The sequence below is a fragment of the Pipistrellus kuhlii genome, unplaced genomic scaffold (genome assembly GCF_014108245.1).
Source record: "Pipistrellus kuhlii isolate mPipKuh1 unplaced genomic scaffold, mPipKuh1.p scaffold_m20_p_16, whole genome shotgun sequence".
Classification (NCBI taxonomy): Eukaryota; Metazoa; Chordata; class Mammalia; order Chiroptera; family Vespertilionidae; genus Pipistrellus; species Pipistrellus kuhlii.
The window spans coordinates 22,451,693-22,472,826 of record NW_023425471.1 but is presented as its reverse complement, the minus strand read 5'-3'; the positions used below and the strand labels follow the sequence as shown (position 1 = coordinate 22,472,826).

Here is a 21,134-nt window from a genome sequence, read left to right as displayed (position 1 = left end):
CAGATATAAGTATTGTTACCCCACCTTTTTTTCATTTCAATTTTTCTGAAAAATCTTTTTCTATCCTTTTACCCTAAGTATATATGGTGTTTTTTTCTGAGGTGGGTTTCTTGTAGACAGCAGATATATGGGTCTTTTTTTCTTATCCAATCTATTACACTGTGTCTTTTGATTGGGGCATTTAGCCATTTACATTTAAAGCTATTATTATTAGGTACTTATTTTTCACCATTTTTATTCTTTACCCTGTGTTCCTTTTTCTTTTTTTCTTTTTTTTCTTTTTTCTTTTTTTTTTTTACAACAGACAGTTTACATTTCTTGAATTGCTGGTTTCGTGGTGATAAATTCCTTTAGTCCTTTTTTGTCCATGAAGCTCCTGATTTCACCTTCAATTTTTATTGATAGCCTTGCTGGGTACAGTATTCTTGGATTCAGACCCTTCCTTTGCATGACTTTGTATATATCATTCTATTCCCTTCTGGCCTGATGAGTTTCTGTTGAGAAATCAGTTGCTAGTTGATGGGGGTTCCTTTGTATGTGACTTTCTGTCTCTGACTGGCTGCTTTTAAGATTCTTTTTTTAAATATATTTTATTGATTTTTTACAGAGCGGAAGAGAGAGGGATAGAGAGTTAGAAAGTTAGAAACATCGATGAGAGAGAATCATCGATCAACTGCCTCTTGCACACCCCCTACTGTGGATGTGCCCTCAACAAAGGTACATGCCCTTGACTGCAATCGAACCTGGGACCTTTCGGTCTGCAGGCCGATGCTCTATCCACTAAGGCAATTGCAAATTTAATCATAATGACCTCATAATGACCTTGGCATTGATCTTTTGGGGTTCATTTTGCTTGGGACTCTGTGAGCTTTTTGGATATGTGTGGGGTTTTTCTTCGCTATATCAGGGAAGTTTTCTGTCATTATTTCTTCAAACAGGTTTTCTATTTCTTGCTCAGTTTCCTCTCCTTCTGGCTCCCTTATTATATGGATGTTGTTTTGTTTTGTGTTGTCCCAAAGTTCCCTTAGGTTCTCCTCCTGCTTTTCAATTTTTTTTTTTTTACTGAAGCTGCTCTAATTGGGTATTTTTTCCCCACCTTGTCTTCTAGCTTACTGATGCAGTCCCCTGCTTCTTCTAGTCTACTCTTGATGCTTTCTCTTGAGTTCTTACAGCAGCGATATCATTTTTCATTTCTTCTTGGATCTTCATTTCCTCTTGGTTCTTACTCATATTGTTGAATTTGTGTTCCATTCTATTCATCCTCCTTATGCCCATTCTCTGAATTCTTTCTGTGACATGTTGCTTGCCTCTATTTTGTTTACTTCCTTTTCTGGTGATGCCTGCTTTTCTTTTATATGCAGGCTGTTTCTTTGTCTCCCTATGGTCTTTCTTTTTTGGATGTCTGGTTATGTAGTTCTCCCTCTTCTGCATTGATTTAAAGGCACAAAACACAACACAACTAAGTACAAAATACAAGGCCCTGAACATGAAAGTATTCACGATATTAATAACCCCCAATAAAGGTGACCACCATAGAAAGCTATATTAGGGGATAGGAAATAATGAAGAGGAAAAAGAAAAAAGGAGTGCCAAAATTTAATTGGGAAAAGGAAAAAAAAGTAAGACAAAATGAAGAGACTAAGAAAGAAAAGGGTAACAATATATATATATATATATATATATATATATATATATATATATATGGAGAAAAATCCAAGAGAACAGCCACTAATCCCAGCAAATGCCAGCAACAAGTATGTGGAGATTAATACAAACAACATCTATCAAGTAAGGCGAGAGCAAACAGAAGCAAAAAAAAAAAAAAAAAGCAAACAAAAAAGACAAAAAAGAATAAGCAAAACAATCTCACAAAAAAGCATATAGAATTGATATAATCATCATCCAAGCAAACAACAACATAAGGACAGAGAGAAAAACAATTTTTTTGGATAATTAATACAGAGAAGAGAGAGGTGTGTATGGACTTGGAGCAGGGGATTGGAAATTAGATATATAAGTAGGGTGAAATTTTAATGGGTAAACAGAAAGAATAGGGAAAATCTAAAGCAGGAAAAGGGTAAGAGAAACAGGACACCAAAAGGGGAAAAGAGTAAGGGCATAAAGGTAGAGTTGAGATAGAGTAAAACGATGCTAAAGGAAAGATGAAAATAGTGTAGAACACTCATCCCAAAGTAAAATAAAGAGAAAATAAAATGGCACTTAAAAAAAGGTAAAATAGTAGTAGTAATAATACTGATTGAAAATAATGTAATAATTAAAAAAGGTAAAATAAAGTGAGGAAAAAAATTAAAAAATAGTTTCTTAAGTAAAAGTGAAGAAAATAAAAATAAAAAATAAATATTTAAAAAAATAAAATTGCTATAGTGAAGGTCATTCACTTTCTTCGGTTTGGCAAGCCAGTTTCCCAGTCAGGACAGTGTTGCAGATAGCTGTGTTCCACTGCTCCTCAGTGTTGTAAGCCAGTCCTGATTTTTAAGCAGACAATGTCGTAATTTCTCGTATTTTTTTATTTTTGATTACACAAGAGTCAATTTGTAATTCAGTCCTTGGGTGGCAGTGTTTCTGGATTGACTTCCAGGTCTATATATGGTCTTTCTAGCCTGTGTTTAGAGCCTTCTTTTCCCTGTGGCACTCAATACCGGTGTGTGGGAGTGGGCTCCCTCAGAGCTGGCTCTCTGATGGTCATTCCCCACTCCGATCCCCAGGTTCCAGAAAAACAACTTTCCCCTGCAGTCTCCCAGAATGTCCCAACTGGGTGATCCTATGTATTGGGTTTAGGAATCAGAAGCAAGGATTTAAAAAGGAAAAGTCCAAGTGTGTGAACAACGGGGCTGCGGGCAAGTCTGCACAGTCCTTTCCCCCTTGGGTCTAAGCAGCCGGCACACTTTTAGGACTCCTAGGATGTCCTTTTAGGTCAGAACAAAATGGGCCACATTTTAGAGATCACCTATGTTAGCAGCTCTGAGGACCCACTTCTACATTCACGAATCCCACCAGCCCCAATATCAATGGATTTTTCTAGATACCAACTTCCCTGGTCCTCCAGCTCCCACAAAGCATGCATTTCTCTCTCCCACTGGGACCAGAGAACTCACCTTATCCCAGGCAAAATCTGACCTTTCCATGGTGGGATGCATAGCTTCTCTGAATCTGCGTGTTTGTGTCAATTGGGCCCTGTGTTATGGGGCTCTCAGCTGTTTAGTGGTTGCCACAGTGGTAGCTTTTCAGTCCTCCAAGAAGACCACTTTCCCCTTCAAGATGGCACTGTCTCCAAGTCCAAGCCCACAGTTCTGATAGAAGAACCAGCAGCAGTGGGGGCTGCCCTGTCAGGGGAACCCCATCCAACAGTACCCCACCTTCTCCTGGAGGACAGCTGTCCATTAACTCACCAACAAATACTCCCCGTGCTACCCTCAGCTGTTCTTTCTATCTGCTCCCGGACAAGGCTCTGCACCTGTCTATATCGCTGCCATTTTTTTTTCTCATTTGTTGATTTGTTGATGACAACCATTCTGACAGCTGTGAGATGGTATCTCGTTTTGATTTGCATCTCTCAGATGATTAGTGACTTTGTGCATGTTTTCATATGTTTCTGGGCCTTTTGTATGTCCTCTTTCAAAACAGTGTCTATTCAGATCCTTTGACCATATTTTTAATTGGATCATTTATCTTCCTTTTGTTAAGTTGTATGAGTTCTCTGTAAATTTTGGAGATTAAACCCTTATCAGAAATATCATTGGCATATATGCTCTCCCAAGCAGTGGGCTTTCTTGTTGTTTTGTTGATGGTGGTTTTTTGTTTTTTGTTTGTTTGTTTTTTGCTGTGCAGGAACTTTTTATTTTGATATAGTCCCATTTGTTTATTTTCTCCTTAGTCTTCATTGCCCTAAGGGCTGTGTTTATAAAGATATTGCTTCGGCATATGTCTGAGATTTTGCTGCCTGTGGATTCCTCTAATATTTTCACGGTTTCCCATCTTAAACTTAAGTCCTTTGTCCGTTTTGAGTTTATTTTTGTGTATGATGTAAGTTGGTGGTCTAGTTTCATTTTTTTGCATGTATCTGTCCAAATTTCCCAGCACCATTTATTAAAGAGATTGTTTTGACTCCATTGTATGCTCTGAACTTCGTCAAATATTAATTGAGCATAATGGCTACTTGCTCATTTTCTTATCCTTCTGTTTTTATATGATGCAGATATTGTTACACTGCATTGTTGTCACACAGTTCCCTTAAACTATCCTCATGTTTCTTAATTGTTATTGTCTTGCATCTCTGATTGAGTAATTCTTTTCTTCCCTGTCTTCTAATTTGTTGATTCGATAATCAGCTTCTTCAAATCTGCTGTTTATTCCTTCCACTGTATTTTTTATTCTGCTATGTCATTCTTCATTTCTGACTGGTTATTTTTCATAATTTCTATGGTATTTTTCATGCTATTGAGCATCGTTAAAGTCATTACTCGATACTCTTATAAATTGTTTATCTCCATTTTATTGAGCTCCTCTTCTGGAGATTCTCTGGTCCTTTCATTCTGGGCTTGTTTTTCTGTCTCCCTATTCTGGCTGCCTGTTTGAGTTTGTTTCTATGTATTAGGTAGATCTACTATGACTCCCAGTCTTCTGGATCACTTAACCTAGGTTCTCTAAGTGTGTCCCTTGTGGGCTTTGTGTGTCACTCCTGTTGTAATTAAGTTTTGATTACTATTGGCTAGTGCTTGTGCTCCACTCACAGGCTGGCTGTCAGTGAGGCTCAAACCCTAACACAGTGTGCACACTCCTGTTCAGGTGCCTATCATAGGATGTGGAATTCACCTCTGCATGGTTTGGAGCCTGCCAGTATCTTCCTGTGGACATACTGCATGTGAAGCTTTTTAGATCCTGCTCCGTAGTTGTCTTAAGCAAGCCACTAGCTTTGTTGGTTTGGGACCTCTTCAAAGGTCTCTGATGCAGGCCAGTGTCAGCAACTGTTTGTTACCGGACCTGAGTACCCTGTTTGGAGCAATAATTGATTCACATCTTGTGGCTCCCTCTGCTGGGGCTGGATGTGTAAAGAAATGACCAAGCAAGCACAGAAGTGTGATTTCCTAGCCTCGGGGCCAGAAGTAGGGCAGGCAACTACTCAAATAATCAGAGAACCACCTATGATTGTTAGTCTCCCTCACTAAAGGAGCTTCAGGTTGTAGTCCTTAGCAGAGCATCAACTCCAAAGGATTGGTAGAGGAGGTTTCTAATGGGTGAGGCAATTTCTTCTCCCAGGCTAAAGCTGCATTGATGGGAAAGCTTTGCCTGAGAAATATCGATATAACGTCTGCAGCATGAGGGAATGACTCGGCCCAAAGATACTGGTAGCTGTTTTCTCAGCTCTCTTCCTAGAGCCACCAACCTGAGACTCTCCTCATACTGTTCTAGTACACTCTTCCCTCTCTATGCCAGAGCCCAAGGTGTCTGCACACACAATTTTGTGTGTTGGCCCTTTAAGAGGGTGCCTGTGATTCTTGCCATCTCTTCCTGCTGGACAGAATCCTCTGTGCTTTTCACAGCCAGATGTTATGTGGGCACGTTTCATGGTTCTGTTATGCTTAGCAGGGGAGCCTAGCTTGGGATTTAGTCCCCAGAGTTCTCAGTGGGAACCCCCCATAGCTGAGATATCTCTCTAAACTTCAGCTGCTGCTTGTGAGCCTGGCCAGCCCTCTTGCGTCTCCTTACTTCCTACTAGTCCCAATGTGGCCTCCACCTTATGTCCTTGATTGTAAGGGTTCTCTCCAGCCAGCCTTCAATTGGTTATTCAGGATGACTTATCTGTATTTTAGTTGTAATTCCAAACTGGTCCTGGGAGAATGTCAGTGTAGCTTTCACTTACTCTGCCACCATTTTGGAATCCCCCCTCCCCCCTCCCAGGAATACTTCTAGAAGCTGAAGCCCTCTGGGGTTCCAAATCAATGATAGAGTATAGATAGGGGCAGGTGCCATATCATTCTATGGTCCTCTCCATTTTCTTGCATTCCCAGTTATCTCTGCCATTTACTTTTTTTTAAATTTTTGCTGCTCAGATTTGATGTTTCCTGCTACCTTATCTTCCAAATCACTGATTTGATCCTCTGTTTCATCCAACGTACTGTTTATTCCTTTGAGTGAATTTTTCATTTCAGAAACTGTATTCTTCATTTCTGATTGGTTCTTCTTTATGGTTTTTATGTCCTTTTTCACATTGTTGAAGTTTTCACTAGGTTCCTTGAACATTCTAATAACCATTATATTTTTAACTCTATATCTGGTAATTGCTTGCCTCCATTTTGCTGTTTTTGGATATTTCTCCTATTCATTTGGGATATGTGTCTTTGTGTTTTCATTTTAGCTGCCTCTTTTGTGTATGTTTTATGTATTAGGCAGATCTTCTGTGTTTCCCAGTCTTGGCAAGGTGGCTTTATGTAGTAAGTTTCATTTGGGATCCAGTAGCACAGTCTCCTTGATCACCTGAGCTGGGTGCTTCAAAAATATCCTTTATTGGTTTTGTGAGTGCTCCCTTTTTTAATTGAATCTTGATTGCTTTTGGCTCATTCATGCATGGGTTTGACATTCAGAATGGCTTAGTGTTAGGGTTAGCTCTGACCACAGTGTACAATTCTATGCAGGTGCTGACCACACAAAGTGAAATTCACCTCAGTAGGGGCTGGTGCCTGCTGCAATTTCTTTTCAATATGCCATTTTTGAAGCTAACTTGACCCTGCCCTGTTGTTATCTGAAGTTGGTCATTGTCTTATTGTTTTGGGAGCCTCTTGGGAGGGACTCTGGTGCAGAGCAATATCAGACACTGCTTGTGACTGGCTCTGAGTAGCCTTTTTGATGCTACAAAGCAGTCCACAGTTTGTGGGTGCCTCTACTGGGCCTGTGTGTGCATTGGAAGGATGAAGCTGAATCACCAGGTAGGGGATAGTTGTGTTCACCAGATTGATAGTTCAAATTCAGTGCCAGTGATTGGATTGAGGCCACTCAGAAAAGTCACAAGGTATATCAAGTCTAGCTGCCACCCCCAGGTGCCAGCAGACCTTTGTGGTGGGATAGGGTCTCAGAGTCATCAGGGTGAATCCTACAGAGTTTATCAGGTCCAAAGAGACCAAGAGTTGACTATGTAAAGGGAGGGCTCTGCACTGATCAGATGTGTAAGGGAAAAATTTCCCCTATCCGAAAGCTACAAAACTCAGTCTGCTCCAGATTCTGCCAATAGCCCAAGCTTACCAGGGCAGGACTGCTGGGAATCATGAAGGTTGAACTAGTAGACATCCCATGAGGGAGTGGTGCTGGTCAGTCTTGTGGGAAGGTTGGGGTAGTGGCCCCTAACCCCAGAGCCACACTATTCAGTTTGTCTTGGATTATTCCTAGAACTCCTGGGGAGCCCATGTTCATCAGGGCAGTGGCCACAGGATTAGGGAGGGTAGGGCTACCCAGAGCCTAAAGTGTGGGGCTAGAGTATCTCCTGTGAGGGTTAGGCACCTGTCAGGTTCACCAGAAAGTGTGCATAATGGGCTCTACCTCAAAACCACAAAACTCACTCACTGGCAGCCTGAGTCTGCCCAAATCTCTACAACCAACCTTGGCAACTGACACTTCCACAAGGTGATGCTCTATAGCAGCGTTTCCCAAACTTTTGACATATGTGTACTCCTTCTATAATTTTTGTAATGCTGAGTACCCCTCGTACTCATGAGAACGTAGAATTAGGCGCAGCTAAGCACGGTGCAGTGCATATCCCCACCAAACTCCGGTGCAACACGTACCCCCACCAAACTCCTCCTGTACCCCTGGGGGTACGCGTACCACACTTTGGGAAACACTGCTCTATAGGGTAGGGCAACGGAGACTCTAGAGGCTGGGGCTATGCATTCCCCTAGGCTGATGTCCTAATGAAGGAAGTGTTCCACCCAAGAAAGATGTTATCTGTGGTGTGGGAGATGGACTCAGCACAGGGATTCTGGAGGCTGGCCCTACAGATCTCTCCCCAGAGCTACAAAATCCAGTATCTGCTCATTGGAATTTAGTCTGCTCTGCCATCCCTCAGCTGGAGCCCAGGGTGAGTGGCTGTGAATGAGATTTTGTGCATTGGCCCTTAAAGAGGTCACCTGTGTCCCTAGCTGTCTCTAAATCTCCCTGGTGGACATAATCCCCACCAAATTTCACAGCTAGATATGTGGTTGCTTCTTCCTGGCTCTGGTGCTCTGGGATGGGAAGCCTGGCTTCTTGTTCAGACACCACAAACCTCAGCATATCTTTGCAGGTGAGATATCCCTCCAGAATCTCAGCTCATGCCCAAGGGAGGAGGGAGAAGCAGCCCTTTACACATATCTGCCCTTTCTACCTGTTTTGATATGTCTTCTTCTGTAAATTCTTGGGTATAATACATCTGTTTAGATAATCTTCAGTTGGTTAGTCAGGTTGATTGTTCTATAATTTAATTGTAATTCTAGTTTGATCCTAGGAAGTGGTGTGTGTGACTCCCTTCTACTTTGCCTCTATCTTGGATTGGGCTACATTCCATTTGTTTTAAAATGCTATGCGTGAATGTATATAATTCTATATAATAAAAGCCTAATATGCTAAGTGCCTGGTCATTCAGTCATCTATTCAACCAATCAAAGCATAATATATTAGTGTGATATGCTAAGGCTGTTCAACCACTCACTATGATGTGCACTGATCACCAGGGGCCAGACAGTTGACTGTGGACCAATCACTATGACATGTACTGACCACTAGGGGGAAGACGCTCCAACTGGTAGGTTAGCTTGCTGCTAGGGTCCAGCCCAATCAGGACTGATTAAGACTGTCCTGACATGCCCTGGAGCCCTCCTGTGGTCTCCCTGGCTGGCCAACCTGCTGTGTCTCTCCCCAGCCTCGATTGTGCACCATTGGGATCCCTCAGCCTGACCTGCGCCCTCACACAATCTCCCCTCGGGGGATGTCGAAGAGCTGGTTTTGGCCCGATCCTACAGGCGAGGCCGAGGAACCCCACTGGTACACGAATTTGTACACTGGGCCTGTAGTATACAAGATGCACATGTGTCAAACACAAGGCCCGCGGGCCAAATCAGTCCCGCCAGGCCTTGCAATGTGGCCCGCACCGCGCTGTCATCACTGCACTCCGCTGCGTTTCCATCACAATGACAGTTTATGACTGTTCAGTAAACCATTCGGCCCGCGATTTAGGCTGGATTTTAGATTTTGGCCCCTTCTCTGATTGAGTTCGACACCCCTATACTATCTAATAAAAGAGAGACATGCAAATTGACTGTACCTGTGCTATGCCCACAAGCCACACCCATCAGCCAATCAAGAGTGAGTATGCAAATTAACCCAACAAATGTGGTAGTGGCCATAGAGCTGGAACAAGCAGCAGGCTTGAGTTACCCCAGTGATGGAGGAAGTCAAGCTTCCCACCCACTTTGGCTGGTCCTGACCTCCACTCAAGGCTACAAAGTTTCAATTATAGAAGATAAGTAAATCCAAACAAAAATGGCAGCAGCCACGAAGCTGGAGAGAGCAGGAGGTTTGGGTTGCCCACCCTGGCCTACCCTGGCCTCCGTTCAAGGCTACAAAGTTTCAATTATAGAAGATAAATAAATACCAGATACCATGGCCTCTGCTTGGGTTGCTGGGAGCGTGGCTGGCCTGCAAACCACCACAGGCTCCTTGCACAGGTCATCCCATGCCCCCAGAGAATCCCCCACCCTGATCTGGGACACCCTTCAGGGCAAACTAGCTGGCCCCCACCCTTGCACCAGGCCTCTGTCTTATCTAATAAAAGAGTAATATGCAAATTGATCATTACTACAACACAAGATGGCTGCCCCATGTGGTCAAAGATCCTGACCCCATGTGGACACAAGATGGCCAGCAGGGGAGGGCAGTTGGGAGAGACCAGGCCTGCAAGGCAGGGCAGTTGTGGGCAATCAGGCCACCAGGGGAGGGCAGTTGGGAGGGACCAGGCCTACAAGGAAGGGCAGATGGGGGCAATCAAGCCTGCAGGAGAGGGCAGTAAGAGTTGGTCAGGCTGGCAGAGAAGGAAAGTTGGGGGCAATTAGGCCTACAGGGAAGGACAGTTGCGGGGGAACCCAGGCCTGCAGGAGAGAGCAATTGGGGGGGACTAGGCCTGCAGGGGAAGGGCAATTAGGGGCAATCAGGCTGGCATGGGAGCAGTTAGACATCAATCAAGCTGGTAGGGGAGTATTTAGGAGGTAATCAGGCTGGCAGGCAGAAGCAGTTAGGGGCAATCAGAAATGCAGGTGAGCAGTTGGGAGCCCAGCAGTCCTGGATTGTGAGAGAGATGTCCTAAATTAGAGAGGGTGCAGGCTGGGCTGAGGGACACACACCCCCATGCATAAATTTCATGCACTGGGCCTCTAGTATAAGAGTAAAAGTTCAGGAAGAATATACATGCAACAATTAAAGCTTATGCTGGGGGGGAGGAAGACTGCTTTCTGTATACCAGTGGATTGATTTATTTTTCTTAAATGTAGCATGTACTTAGCAAAAATAATAGAAATATTTCTACTTAATGGAAGAAAACATTGTTTTTAAAAGTTTGTTTATAGAAATTGTAATTCTGGAAAGCTCCTCAAAAGATCTTTACAGCGTGAATGATCAGTAGCTGTTGAAATTACCTTTACCATAAGGAACATAAATAAGGATGGGAGAAGAAAGAAGGAGTCAGATTTTCAAACAGGAAGAGATGTAAATGAAAGTGTAACAGCAGCTTCAAGAATTCAGTCAGCAACCTAGCCTCTGCTTTTGTGTTTGTAGTTCACTTTTTATTTCATGTCTCTGAAAAAATAAAAAGAGTATTGTTCTCTGTAGAAATATATTGATTCTTTTTCTTTATACCTTGAGAAAGCAACATTACATTCAAACAGAAGCATTAACCTTGTAGCATGTTAAAATCTTTTCTCAGTCAGCTGTTTATTATCTCAAACTATCCTTCCCATACTCCTCTTAAATTGGCTTTGCTTTAAATTCACAGTGTGAGTGCTAACTATAAAATTTTAAGACTTTATTTTTTTAGAGCAGTTTATGTTCATAACAAAATAACAAAAATGGTTTAGTTTTAAATTCACAGTGTGAGTGCTAGCTATACAGTTTTTAAGACTATTTTTCTAGCAGTTTTAGGTTTATAATAAAATGAAGGTGAGGTACAGGGATTTCCAGTACAATTCCTGCTCCCATGCATGCATAGCTTCCTCTGATCCATTGCTAAACTGCTACATTTGTTACAGTTGATGAACCTACATTAACACATCATTATCACCCGAAGTTCATAGTTTACATTAGGATTCACTCTTGGTGTTGTACTAACTATATACTTTTTTTAGCCTTTTACATGAGGCAAATAACTTTTCATATAAGATTTAGAAAATGGGGCTTGGCTTTGTATTATATCATCTAAAAATTCATTCATATACTTTCTGTTGTTTCTAACTTGGGTATTAATATAAAATACCTGACATATATTTTTAATACTTCTTATTTTAACTCTTAAAAATAGGTCATTTGTCTCACTTTTTGTTTTAATTAGGTCGCTGGGAAAAAGGCATATGCTACAAGTCAAAACACTTATGAAGCAGTTAAATCACTGTGGACAAAAAACAACAAAAAGGAGTCACTTCCTGAACCTAAAGAAAAAATTAAGGTGGAGTTTAAAGGGACCAAAAGTTTTATTTGGGTGGGTGTTGGCTTGCAATGGGAGTCCTGGACAGAGGTCAACAACAGAATTACAAAAAGATGAAGGAACATAATACCTTTGCATGCTAAACTTTTATAAAATATTTCATTCTTTTAGTAAAATGATTTACTCATGAGGAAAATCTTTTTGCTCAACAGCTAGAAAGCTCTGCTGAAATAGAAATACCTGCAAAAACAGCTCAGAACCCGAAGCACTCAATGGGTTTGCCAACAGAACCCAGATCTGAAATGAAGACAAAATCAGAATTCACCTCAGGTTTGTTTGTATAACTCAATTTTGTTTCTATTATTTATTTACAATTTTTCTGATTTTATAATTATTAGTTTAAACGTATTTATGTTTTTCCATATTTTTCTTTCACATATCTGTAGTCTGTATGTATTTTTAGGGTATGAGGTACTCAGGTACCTGGGACTTTTCTTATTGCGACTGATAGTTCATAACACAGATATTTTCACTGGGGGTATAGAGTAGCTCTGGCAGGTTGGATGAGTGAAGAATTTACAACCACTTTATAAATGTGAACTTTTTAATCGGGTGGAGTGAAATGAACCTTTCTTCACTCTGTCTCTTTACAGGCTATAAATATGAGCCACATCTAGGTAGAAGAATATCAGCTTTCCATTTCTTATGTTATTTATGCCATCAGCAGTCTTGGCTTTCCCCATCAGTTTTATTTAGTTTACATACTAGGAGAACTTTCAACATCAAATTGTAAAAATAGCACCAATTATAATACTAATAGCTTTGCTAATCCTATCTAATGAAAGAGTAATTTGCAAATTAACCATCACTCCACTACAAAAATGGCAGTGTCCATAGCGCCAGGGTGGGGTGCTAGTGTCCCACTCCCAGGCTGCAGAGGGAGGAAGGGCTACAGACAGAATGCTGGGCTGCTGGGCCGGGGACTTGCTCTGAGCCACTGTCTCAAGATTTGGGACATGCCCAGCAGACAGACGCTGGGCGGGGGGCTGCTCAGAGCCACTTCTCCATGCTTGGGACACGCCCCTGGGCCAGCAGACAGAAGCCCAGCTGACAGAAAGTGGGCATTGGGTTGGGGGTGATCTCTGAGCTGCCACAGCACGACTTGGAACACCCCAAGTGGACAGACACTGGGCTGGGGCCATGCTCAGAGCTGCCTCCAAGTGGCTTAGGACACACCCCCTGCCCAGCAGACAGAAGTCCTGGGGACACAATGCAGGGGGTCCTCTGTGCATGAGCTGCAGAGGAAACACCTTTTCTGAAGGCTCATTGGCTAAGCTCCCTGTAAGCTGCCTCTCACAGTGTTCTTGGTAATTTGAGTAATAAGAATCCAAGAAGGTGATCTAGGGTTTTTCCACCACACTCCTGGAAGAAAAACTAAGGTCTGCTGCTGCAGGGGCTAAGAAATTTCATATTTTACCCTAGCCAGTTTGGCTCAGTGGATAGAGCCTCGGCCTGCCAATCGCAGGGTCTGGGTTCGATTCTGATCAAGGTCATACACCTAGGTTTCAGGCTCCTCCCTGGCCAGGGCTCACGCACGAGACAACCAATCGAAGTGTCCCTCTCACATTGATGTTTCTCTCTGTATTTCCCTCTCTCTTCTCTAGAAAACAAAGGAAACATATCCTCAGGTGAATAAAAAAGAAATGTCATATACTATGAAAGACACATCTTGAAAGTGCTTAAAGAAAGTTGTCATTTTTTTCATGGTGAAGGGACTGGAGTCCCTGTTGATGAAAACACCTTGGCGGCTGTGACCATGGCAGCAGCAGTGGGGTGATGGGGCTGGTGCCTTCCTCTGATCAGCCCAGTCACCTCCCGCAGAGGAAGGCCAGATTGTGGCTTAGGCCCGCTTCCCGTCAGTAGGACATTCCCTGAGGTCTCCCAGTCTGTGAGAGGAGGCAGGCTTGGCTGAGGGACTCCCCCCACAGTGCACGAATTTTGTGCACCAGGCCTCTAGTATTAGATAATGACAAGTAGAACTTTGTGGTACCAGTTAGTGACAATTATACCTTCTACACAAATACTGTAATAGTTTTACTGTGATCAATAAGAAGGTAACAGAGTGCTTAAAGCATTTCAATATGTATTCAAATAAATTCACCAGTCACTGGCTTACATAGGTTTGTCTATTTGTACAGTGTCAATGGTACTACCCATTAAGTTGTCTTACTGCAAAGGAAATAGGACTAACTCAAAGGTAAAGAATTAGGAAATAATGATAATATTTCATTATTCAGGTGCCCTTATTGAGCACCTCCTTTGTAGTGCAAAGAGCTATAAATATATTGTGATATTCAATCCTCACCCAAAAACAAAACAAAACAAAAACCTCTGATGTACATGTAATTGTAATCAGTTTATGATGAAGAGACTGAGACTCTGTACCTTTCCCAAAATTCTACAGCTCATGAGGAGCAGAGTTGTGTTTACAGATTAGATCTACCTGACACCAAAGTTCAAAATCTTTCCATTGTGTACAAAGTAGCTAATTTAAAACCAGAGTTTAGTTTCTGATTTCAGCCTCTTCCTTTCTCATGTAATCTTTATAAAAGCTGTTACTGAGTAACAAACCTGATTTGTTTTACACTTTTCCTCTGTCACCTCTCCTTTTTAACCAAAATGGCATACAGTTTTTACTCTCTCTCTCTGAGTAATCTACAGTCCACAAGTACCGTATTTTTCGGACCATAAGACGCACTTTTTCCCCCCCCAGAAGTGTGGGGAAAAAGTCCCTGCGTCTTATGGTCCAAATATAGCCTACACATATACTTTAAAAAAAAAAGTTTTTTTACTTGCCCAGCTCTGTGTGGTCTCTGTGTGCTTGCCCAGCTCTAAAATGGTTCTAAATGCTGCTGTTTACTTTACAGGGTTGATTACATGTGTTTATGACTGTGATGTTGGGTTTTACTGCACATAAAATATTTTAGGACACTATTTGTTTCAGAATCTTTTTTTCTTCATTTCCCTTCTCTAAAAACTGGTGCGTCTTATGGTCCGGTGTGTCTTATGGTCCGAAAAATACAGTATATAATATATCTAGTCATTTTTCTAAATGCCTGTCAATTCCAGAGTATCTTTGTGAAGTTGAAACATGTTACAGTTTTACAATGGGACCAATCCATCCCTAACCAATATCATTATTTAGATGATAGATTAGATAAGATAGATAGATAGATAGATAGATAGATAGATAGATAGATAGATTCTGGAACCCTTTACCCCTCCCTTCCCATGGGTAACTTGGTATATGAAAAGCATTCTAGGGATACATGAGAAAAGAGACATGCCAGTACCATTTATCCTTATCACATATTATTCAGAGTTTATTATGCAGTAGACCCTTGTGATTCATCATTTCCATCCTTCACTTTTTACATGCAATTCCAAAGGTCTAAGACCTGAAAAAACAGTAGTAATTATAAGCACAGATTTAAAATAAGACATGTGTCTGAAATCCTTAAGCCTCAGTCTCTTATTCAAAAATTGGGGACCACAATAGTATTTTTCCTCACATAGTTGTGAGAATTAAATGCAATAGTGCATGTAAAGCACAGAGTACAGTATCAAGCACATACTAGTCTCTCCATGAATGTTAAAAGGTATTATTATCATTTGACTACTGTAATTAGCCATTTGACATTAAACAAATTTATTTTCATCGAGCACACTTTGGGAGCATATTAATTAGCTGGGGAAACTAGTCATGGCCATCATCAATCAACTTATAGAATAGATTGGGTGAACTCGCAAACTACACACACACACACACACACACACACACACACACACACACACACATACTAGAGGCCCAGTACATGAAATTTGTGCACGGGAAAGGGGTATCCCTCAGCCCAGCCTGCACCCTCTCCAATCTGGGACCCCTTGAGGGATGTCTGACTGCCCGTCTAAACGGGCAGTTGGAAATACCTCTCACAATCCAGGACTGCTGGCTCCCAACTGTTCACCTGCCTGCTTTCCTGACCGCTTTTACCTTCCAGTCTGATCACCCCCTAACCACTCCCTTGCCAGCTTGATTGATGCTTAACTGCTCCCCTGTCAGCCTGTTTGCCCCTAACTACCCTCCCCTTTAGGCCTGGTCACCCCTAACTGCCCTCCCCTGCAGGCCTGGGTCCCCCCCAACTGTCTTTCCCTGCAGGCCCAGTTACCCCCAACTTCCCTCCTCTGTTGGCCTGGTCACCCCTAACTGCCCTCTCCTGCAGACTTAATTGCCCCCAACTGCCCTCCCTTGAAAGCCTGGTCCCTACCAACTGCCCTCCCCTGCTGACCTGGTCATCCAAACTGTCCTTCCCTGCTGTCTCCAACTGACCTCCCCTGCTGGCCTGACTGCCCACAGCTGCCCTCCCCTGCCAGCTATCTTGTGGCGGCCATCTTGTGACCACATGGGGGTGGCGATTTTGTGTGATGGTGTGATGGTCAATTTGCATATTGCCTCTTTATTGTATAGGATACTAGCAACTGTAAATCTATCTACTTTTGCCCTCCCCTGTACAAGGGAGGGCTGAAATAATGAACTCAAATAGAGGTCAATAGAAAAGAGCCCAGCTGAAGCAGAGAGAGCAAAAAGAATGGGAAGACTAGAAAGTATGAGAAAGTATCTTGTAGGGACTAGTATATTTAAGTATTCCAATTACTGAGGACCTGAATGCTGGATATCATCCCAATTTTATACAAAAGAAACAAAAATATAATGTCTAACACTTTTAACTTCACTCAGCAATTTATTACTGATCTGTCCCATGTTTTGTAATATAAATGAGATTATATGTAAACTAAATTATTAGTCAACAGATGTCACTAGTGGCTATTTATAACAATAACTCATTACTATTTTATAACTTTACACACCTTTATTCCTTTCCTGTTTTAACACTAGCTTTTTTAAAAAAGCCTGCTAAGAACTTTATGCACAAAGTGTTTTTATTAGAGATAAAAATAAGGAAGTACAAAGAAACACAATATAACGATGGAGATTAAGAGTCAAGATAGAGATTTTATGATGCCTAATCTTTTGGGAGGATAGAGAACCTTTGATAAGAGAGGTGAAATTAGCCTTAATTACTCAGAATATCATGAGATTGAATCTTCTAAAAAGGCAGGAATAGAATTACATAGGCTAGCTGGTTCTAAACCAGATGGATCCACATCACAATTATTTGAGTTTTTTGTTTTCTGTTTTCTAAAATTCACTCAAACTAAGAAATATAAGTCAAAATCTCCCGTGGTGAGGCCTCCAAGCAGGTGGTTTTAGGAAAAACTCATTCCTTTATTTAATAATGTCTGACATAAGCTATAGGTAAATTAAAAATTTGAAGCCTTTCAACAATTTTTGAGAAGTGACAGCCTAAAGGTAAAGGGGCCTTTCACATTTGTGTGAGCTGAATTTTTGACTAGATTTTTGAACAAGAACATAAATTGTGAAAATAAATAGAAGTGTTAGAGAACTTAGTCAGTTTATGGCATTTTAAAGCAAATTAGACAGATTCAGACTTATATAAAATATTTGTTACATGCTTATTGTAGTATGCCTGATAAAACTATTCCCTAGAAACACTTTTTACTGGCACCGAGCAAAGGCTGCCACAAGATGGCAGTAAAGATACATTTTGGAAGGGAGCAGGGAGAACCACTTAATGTTTTTATATGCTATGGGCCCCTTCTCAGAATAATGTTTTTTAATGCATTAAATAAAATACATAGTAATATATGACCTCCTTAAATGTATTAATCAACAATACATAAGAAAATACCTAATAAAGGCCATAGTTTTGAAGTAGTTGTAAGTATAAATATTTTAAGATAACTATAACTGCAGTGTAATACAAAAATATCTGCTGTTTCTATTAGTGATAGAATCTAAGATACTGTTAATACTATTTTGGTTTGTTTCTTACATTCATTATTGAAGTAAATGTCAATTTTTAATTAGAGGTTAATGAAAGTAAAGATAAATTCCCCCCATCCAAGTTCATAGATCACACGAATTCTATCCACAGACCTCCCTAAACTTAAGCACTGCATTCTATGGAAAACTGTATCAGTTCCATGGGTAGTGATTACTAATGATCTGGTTGTTTGTAATGTTTTTACTGGTGAAGTTACATATAGGTATATCATTTTCCTAAAATAACAGGTGTAAAAGAAATCATTGTATATACATTTATTTCTTATCTTTGTCTTTCACCGTAAAACTGGAAATTAAATGTCTGTGGGGGGGAAAGGTGTGTTTCAAAAATGTAGTAAAATCATTTAAAAACCAATCAGATTTTAAAAAACATATTTAAAATAAAAACTTCCTAAAAATATTTTGTTTCTGATGTCATAAAATATAAAAGTAGTTCTCTCTTGCTTGCTTGGCACATACAGAGTATTATACACAGAACTTTGTGCACATTATTATATTGATTGCTAAAATAGTTATATGACATTGTTACTCCTCCTAATCTCCATTTTACTGACGAGCTTAGGTGGTTGTGTTGGGGATCAGGTAAACCTGGGTTCATGTTACTCCTCCACTTACCAGCTGAGTGACATTGGCCAAGTTTCTTAACATCTTTAAATTAAAATTTTTTTATCTGTAAAACAAAGATAATATAAATGTCTCATCTATCTCTTGGTGGTATTCAGAGACAATGCATGAAAATAACATAGCATCCTTCCTGGCATACAGGCAGCTGATCAAAATCACCAGTGATATACACATTGCCAAATCGAGGAATCAATTCTCAATCCCACTTCATGCAATCCATCAGTAGCTTTTAACACAGATTATTGCTCCCACCTCCAAGAAACAGTCTTTTCACTTGGCCTTTGGGATACCACTTGCTTTTGGTTCTCTTACTTTACTGACTGGCTGTTCCTTTTCAGTCTTCTCTGCTATATTCTCCTAGTCTTCTTAACTTCAAAAAATTGGAGTATACAAATGGCTCAATGTTTAGTCCTCTTTTCTGAGGCTCTAGATCACATGTGTCAAACACAAGGCCCACGGGCCAAATCCATCCCGCCAGGCCTTGCAATGTGTCCCGCACCGCGCTGTCATCACTGCACTCCGCTGCGTTTCCATCACAATGACAGTTTATGACTGTTCAGTAAACCATTCGGCCCGCGATTTAGGCTGGATTTTAGATTTTGGCCCCTTCTCTGATTGAGTTCGACACCCCTACTCTAGATGATCTCATGTAGTCCCATAGTTTTAAATACTGCATATAGGCTAGGACTGTGAAAATTATAAACCAGCCCAGACTTCTCCTGCAGTCTATAGATTCACATTGCTAGCTGCTTAGTCAACATCTGTACATCTTTAGATGACTATTTAGGAGTTCAAATTTAACATATCCAAAGCTTAACACTTCATTTGCCTCCCCCAAATATGCTTCTCCCGCATTTTTTCCCTATCTCAATAAATGACAACTCCATTCTTGCAGGGTTTTTTTTTTTTTTTTAAGTTACAGTGTCTCTCACACAATATGTACAATCCATTTGGGAAATCCTGTCCATTATACCATAGGACTTCTCCATAACCCAGTCCCTTTTCACCACCTTCACTGCTACTTCCCTAATTAAAGCCAATAGCATCTTTCTCCTGCTGTACTGAAATAGCTTCCTAAACCATCTCCCTTCTTTCCCCATTTTCCCCCTACAGTCACTTCTCCCCATAGCTAAGAGTGATCTTAAAAAAAAAAAAAACAACATATCATTCCACTCCTCTGCTCAGAACTGCCTACTAGCTTCTCTTCTCACTTAAAATAAAAAATAAAAACTTTATGTCTCTTTGTGTCTTAGCATTCTATTGTTTTCTGAACATGTCTCTTATTACTCTCACTGCATCCATCATCACCACATCTTGCCAACTCTGTTTCAGCCCTATTGGCCATTTTGTGGTTATTCAGACATGCTTCAGGTATGTTATACTTGCTCTGTTCTGCTCCTCTAAGGCATTTCCCTAAGATATCTATGGGCTCACATCCTTATCTCCTTCAATTACACTTTTCTAGAAAGCTTTCTCTGGCCACCCTATTTAAGATTGCAAATTACCCATGTACTCCATATGCCCCTCCCTGTTTTATCTTTCTGCATAGTGCTTACCTCTATCTGACATATTATTTATTTTACTTAATTGTCTGTTTTACCCAACTTGAATGTTATGTCCATATTGGGAGAGATTTTTAACTTTTTCCCCCACTGATGTATTCCTAGTTCCAACAATAAATTTGCTGAGTGAATGACTAACTTTTTTTCATTTTAATACTTTACCAGGTGCTACACAGTTTATACCTGACCCCAAGCTCATGGATCATGGACAGTCCCATCCAGAAGATGTAGATATGTACAGCACTAGAAGCTGAAATAGTCTACGTAGAGAATTACAAGATGTGTGAAGTTCCAAATGATAATGAAAGAAACCGTGTAATGGGTAATTGTGATTCATAGAGCATAATTTAAAGCAAATTTATCCCATACATCTTCTAATGTGCAGTTTGACCAATCAAGGAAGTGATTAAAACACAAACAGAAAATACAATCGAAACATTATTAAATGATTGGTGAAGAGGCAGAGATGAAGATGCATTTGATGACAAGGGTGTTTATAAACAACAAATAGAGTAAATATGTGAACAGTTATGAGATGAGACTAGGATCTGAAAAAATATGTATGCACTTATATACACATAGATTTGCTTTAGCTTTTTCCCACTATCAATTCCCAACTGTGACATTAATGTCAGCTAAATTAGAATGGTTTGTGGAAGGATATATTCTCTATCCTCTTTTTTCATTTCCCAGAGCAGGAATAAAATATCCATATTTTATGACAATTGGGCTTGGCTTTGTCTCTTTGTTTTATTAATATTGACTTCTCTTAAATGTTCCAAAACACCTGTAACTATTTAGGAGAGCCATATGCTCCATGGGACCTTCAATGCTGCTTAGCAGAACTTCCCATTCCTAGGTAGTTTCCTATTCTGTTCCTCAGGAGAGGTTATTACAGACTTTTTATTCTCAAGTCTCCTATACCTGCCAAAGATGACTGTGTTTCCTATTACATAGAGGGGGAAAAAACATGAGGTATTAGTCATGACTATTCACAACTTTTTCTCATCTACCTTTAAGGCTTACCTCTTTTCAGCCATACCATCCCCCTTTTCTAAGTCTAATGCTTCTATTTGGGTTCCTAATCTCATTCCTTCCATTTTTTTTCCAATACCGTATTATATCTTCAGTCTTTGGTTTTTCTTTTCACTCAGTTATTCTACCTCAATCTCTAAATAGCTTCTGATCTTCTTTATCTAAAAAAAAAATTAATAAAAACATTTCTCTAACCTTGCCTTTATTCTTGAGCTACATTTTCTTTCTATAATTGTCATATTTTATTAAAAAG

The 21,134-nt window shown here is 40.5% G+C and overlaps 1 protein-coding gene across 2 annotated transcripts in view; it reads left to right on the top strand.

Annotated features, from left to right (window-relative positions):
• The window catches only part of APOOL (apolipoprotein O like), a 76,469-nt gene extending 55,898 nt beyond the window's left edge, over positions 1-20,571 (top strand). Inside the window, exons 7-9 of one of the 2 annotated variants that reach the window (XM_036439804.2) lie at positions 11,585-11,698; positions 11,890-12,007; positions 20,012-20,571. In XM_036439804.2, the coding sequence (XP_036295697.1) occupies positions 11,585-11,698; positions 11,890-12,007; positions 20,012-20,100 (321 nt within the window). In that variant the 3' untranslated portion in view covers positions 20,101-20,571. The remainder of the gene's footprint in view (positions 1-11,584; positions 11,699-11,889; positions 12,008-20,011) is intronic. The other variant, XM_045582370.1, reaches the window with a different exon arrangement.
• Positions 20,572-21,134: the final 563 nt, after the last annotated feature.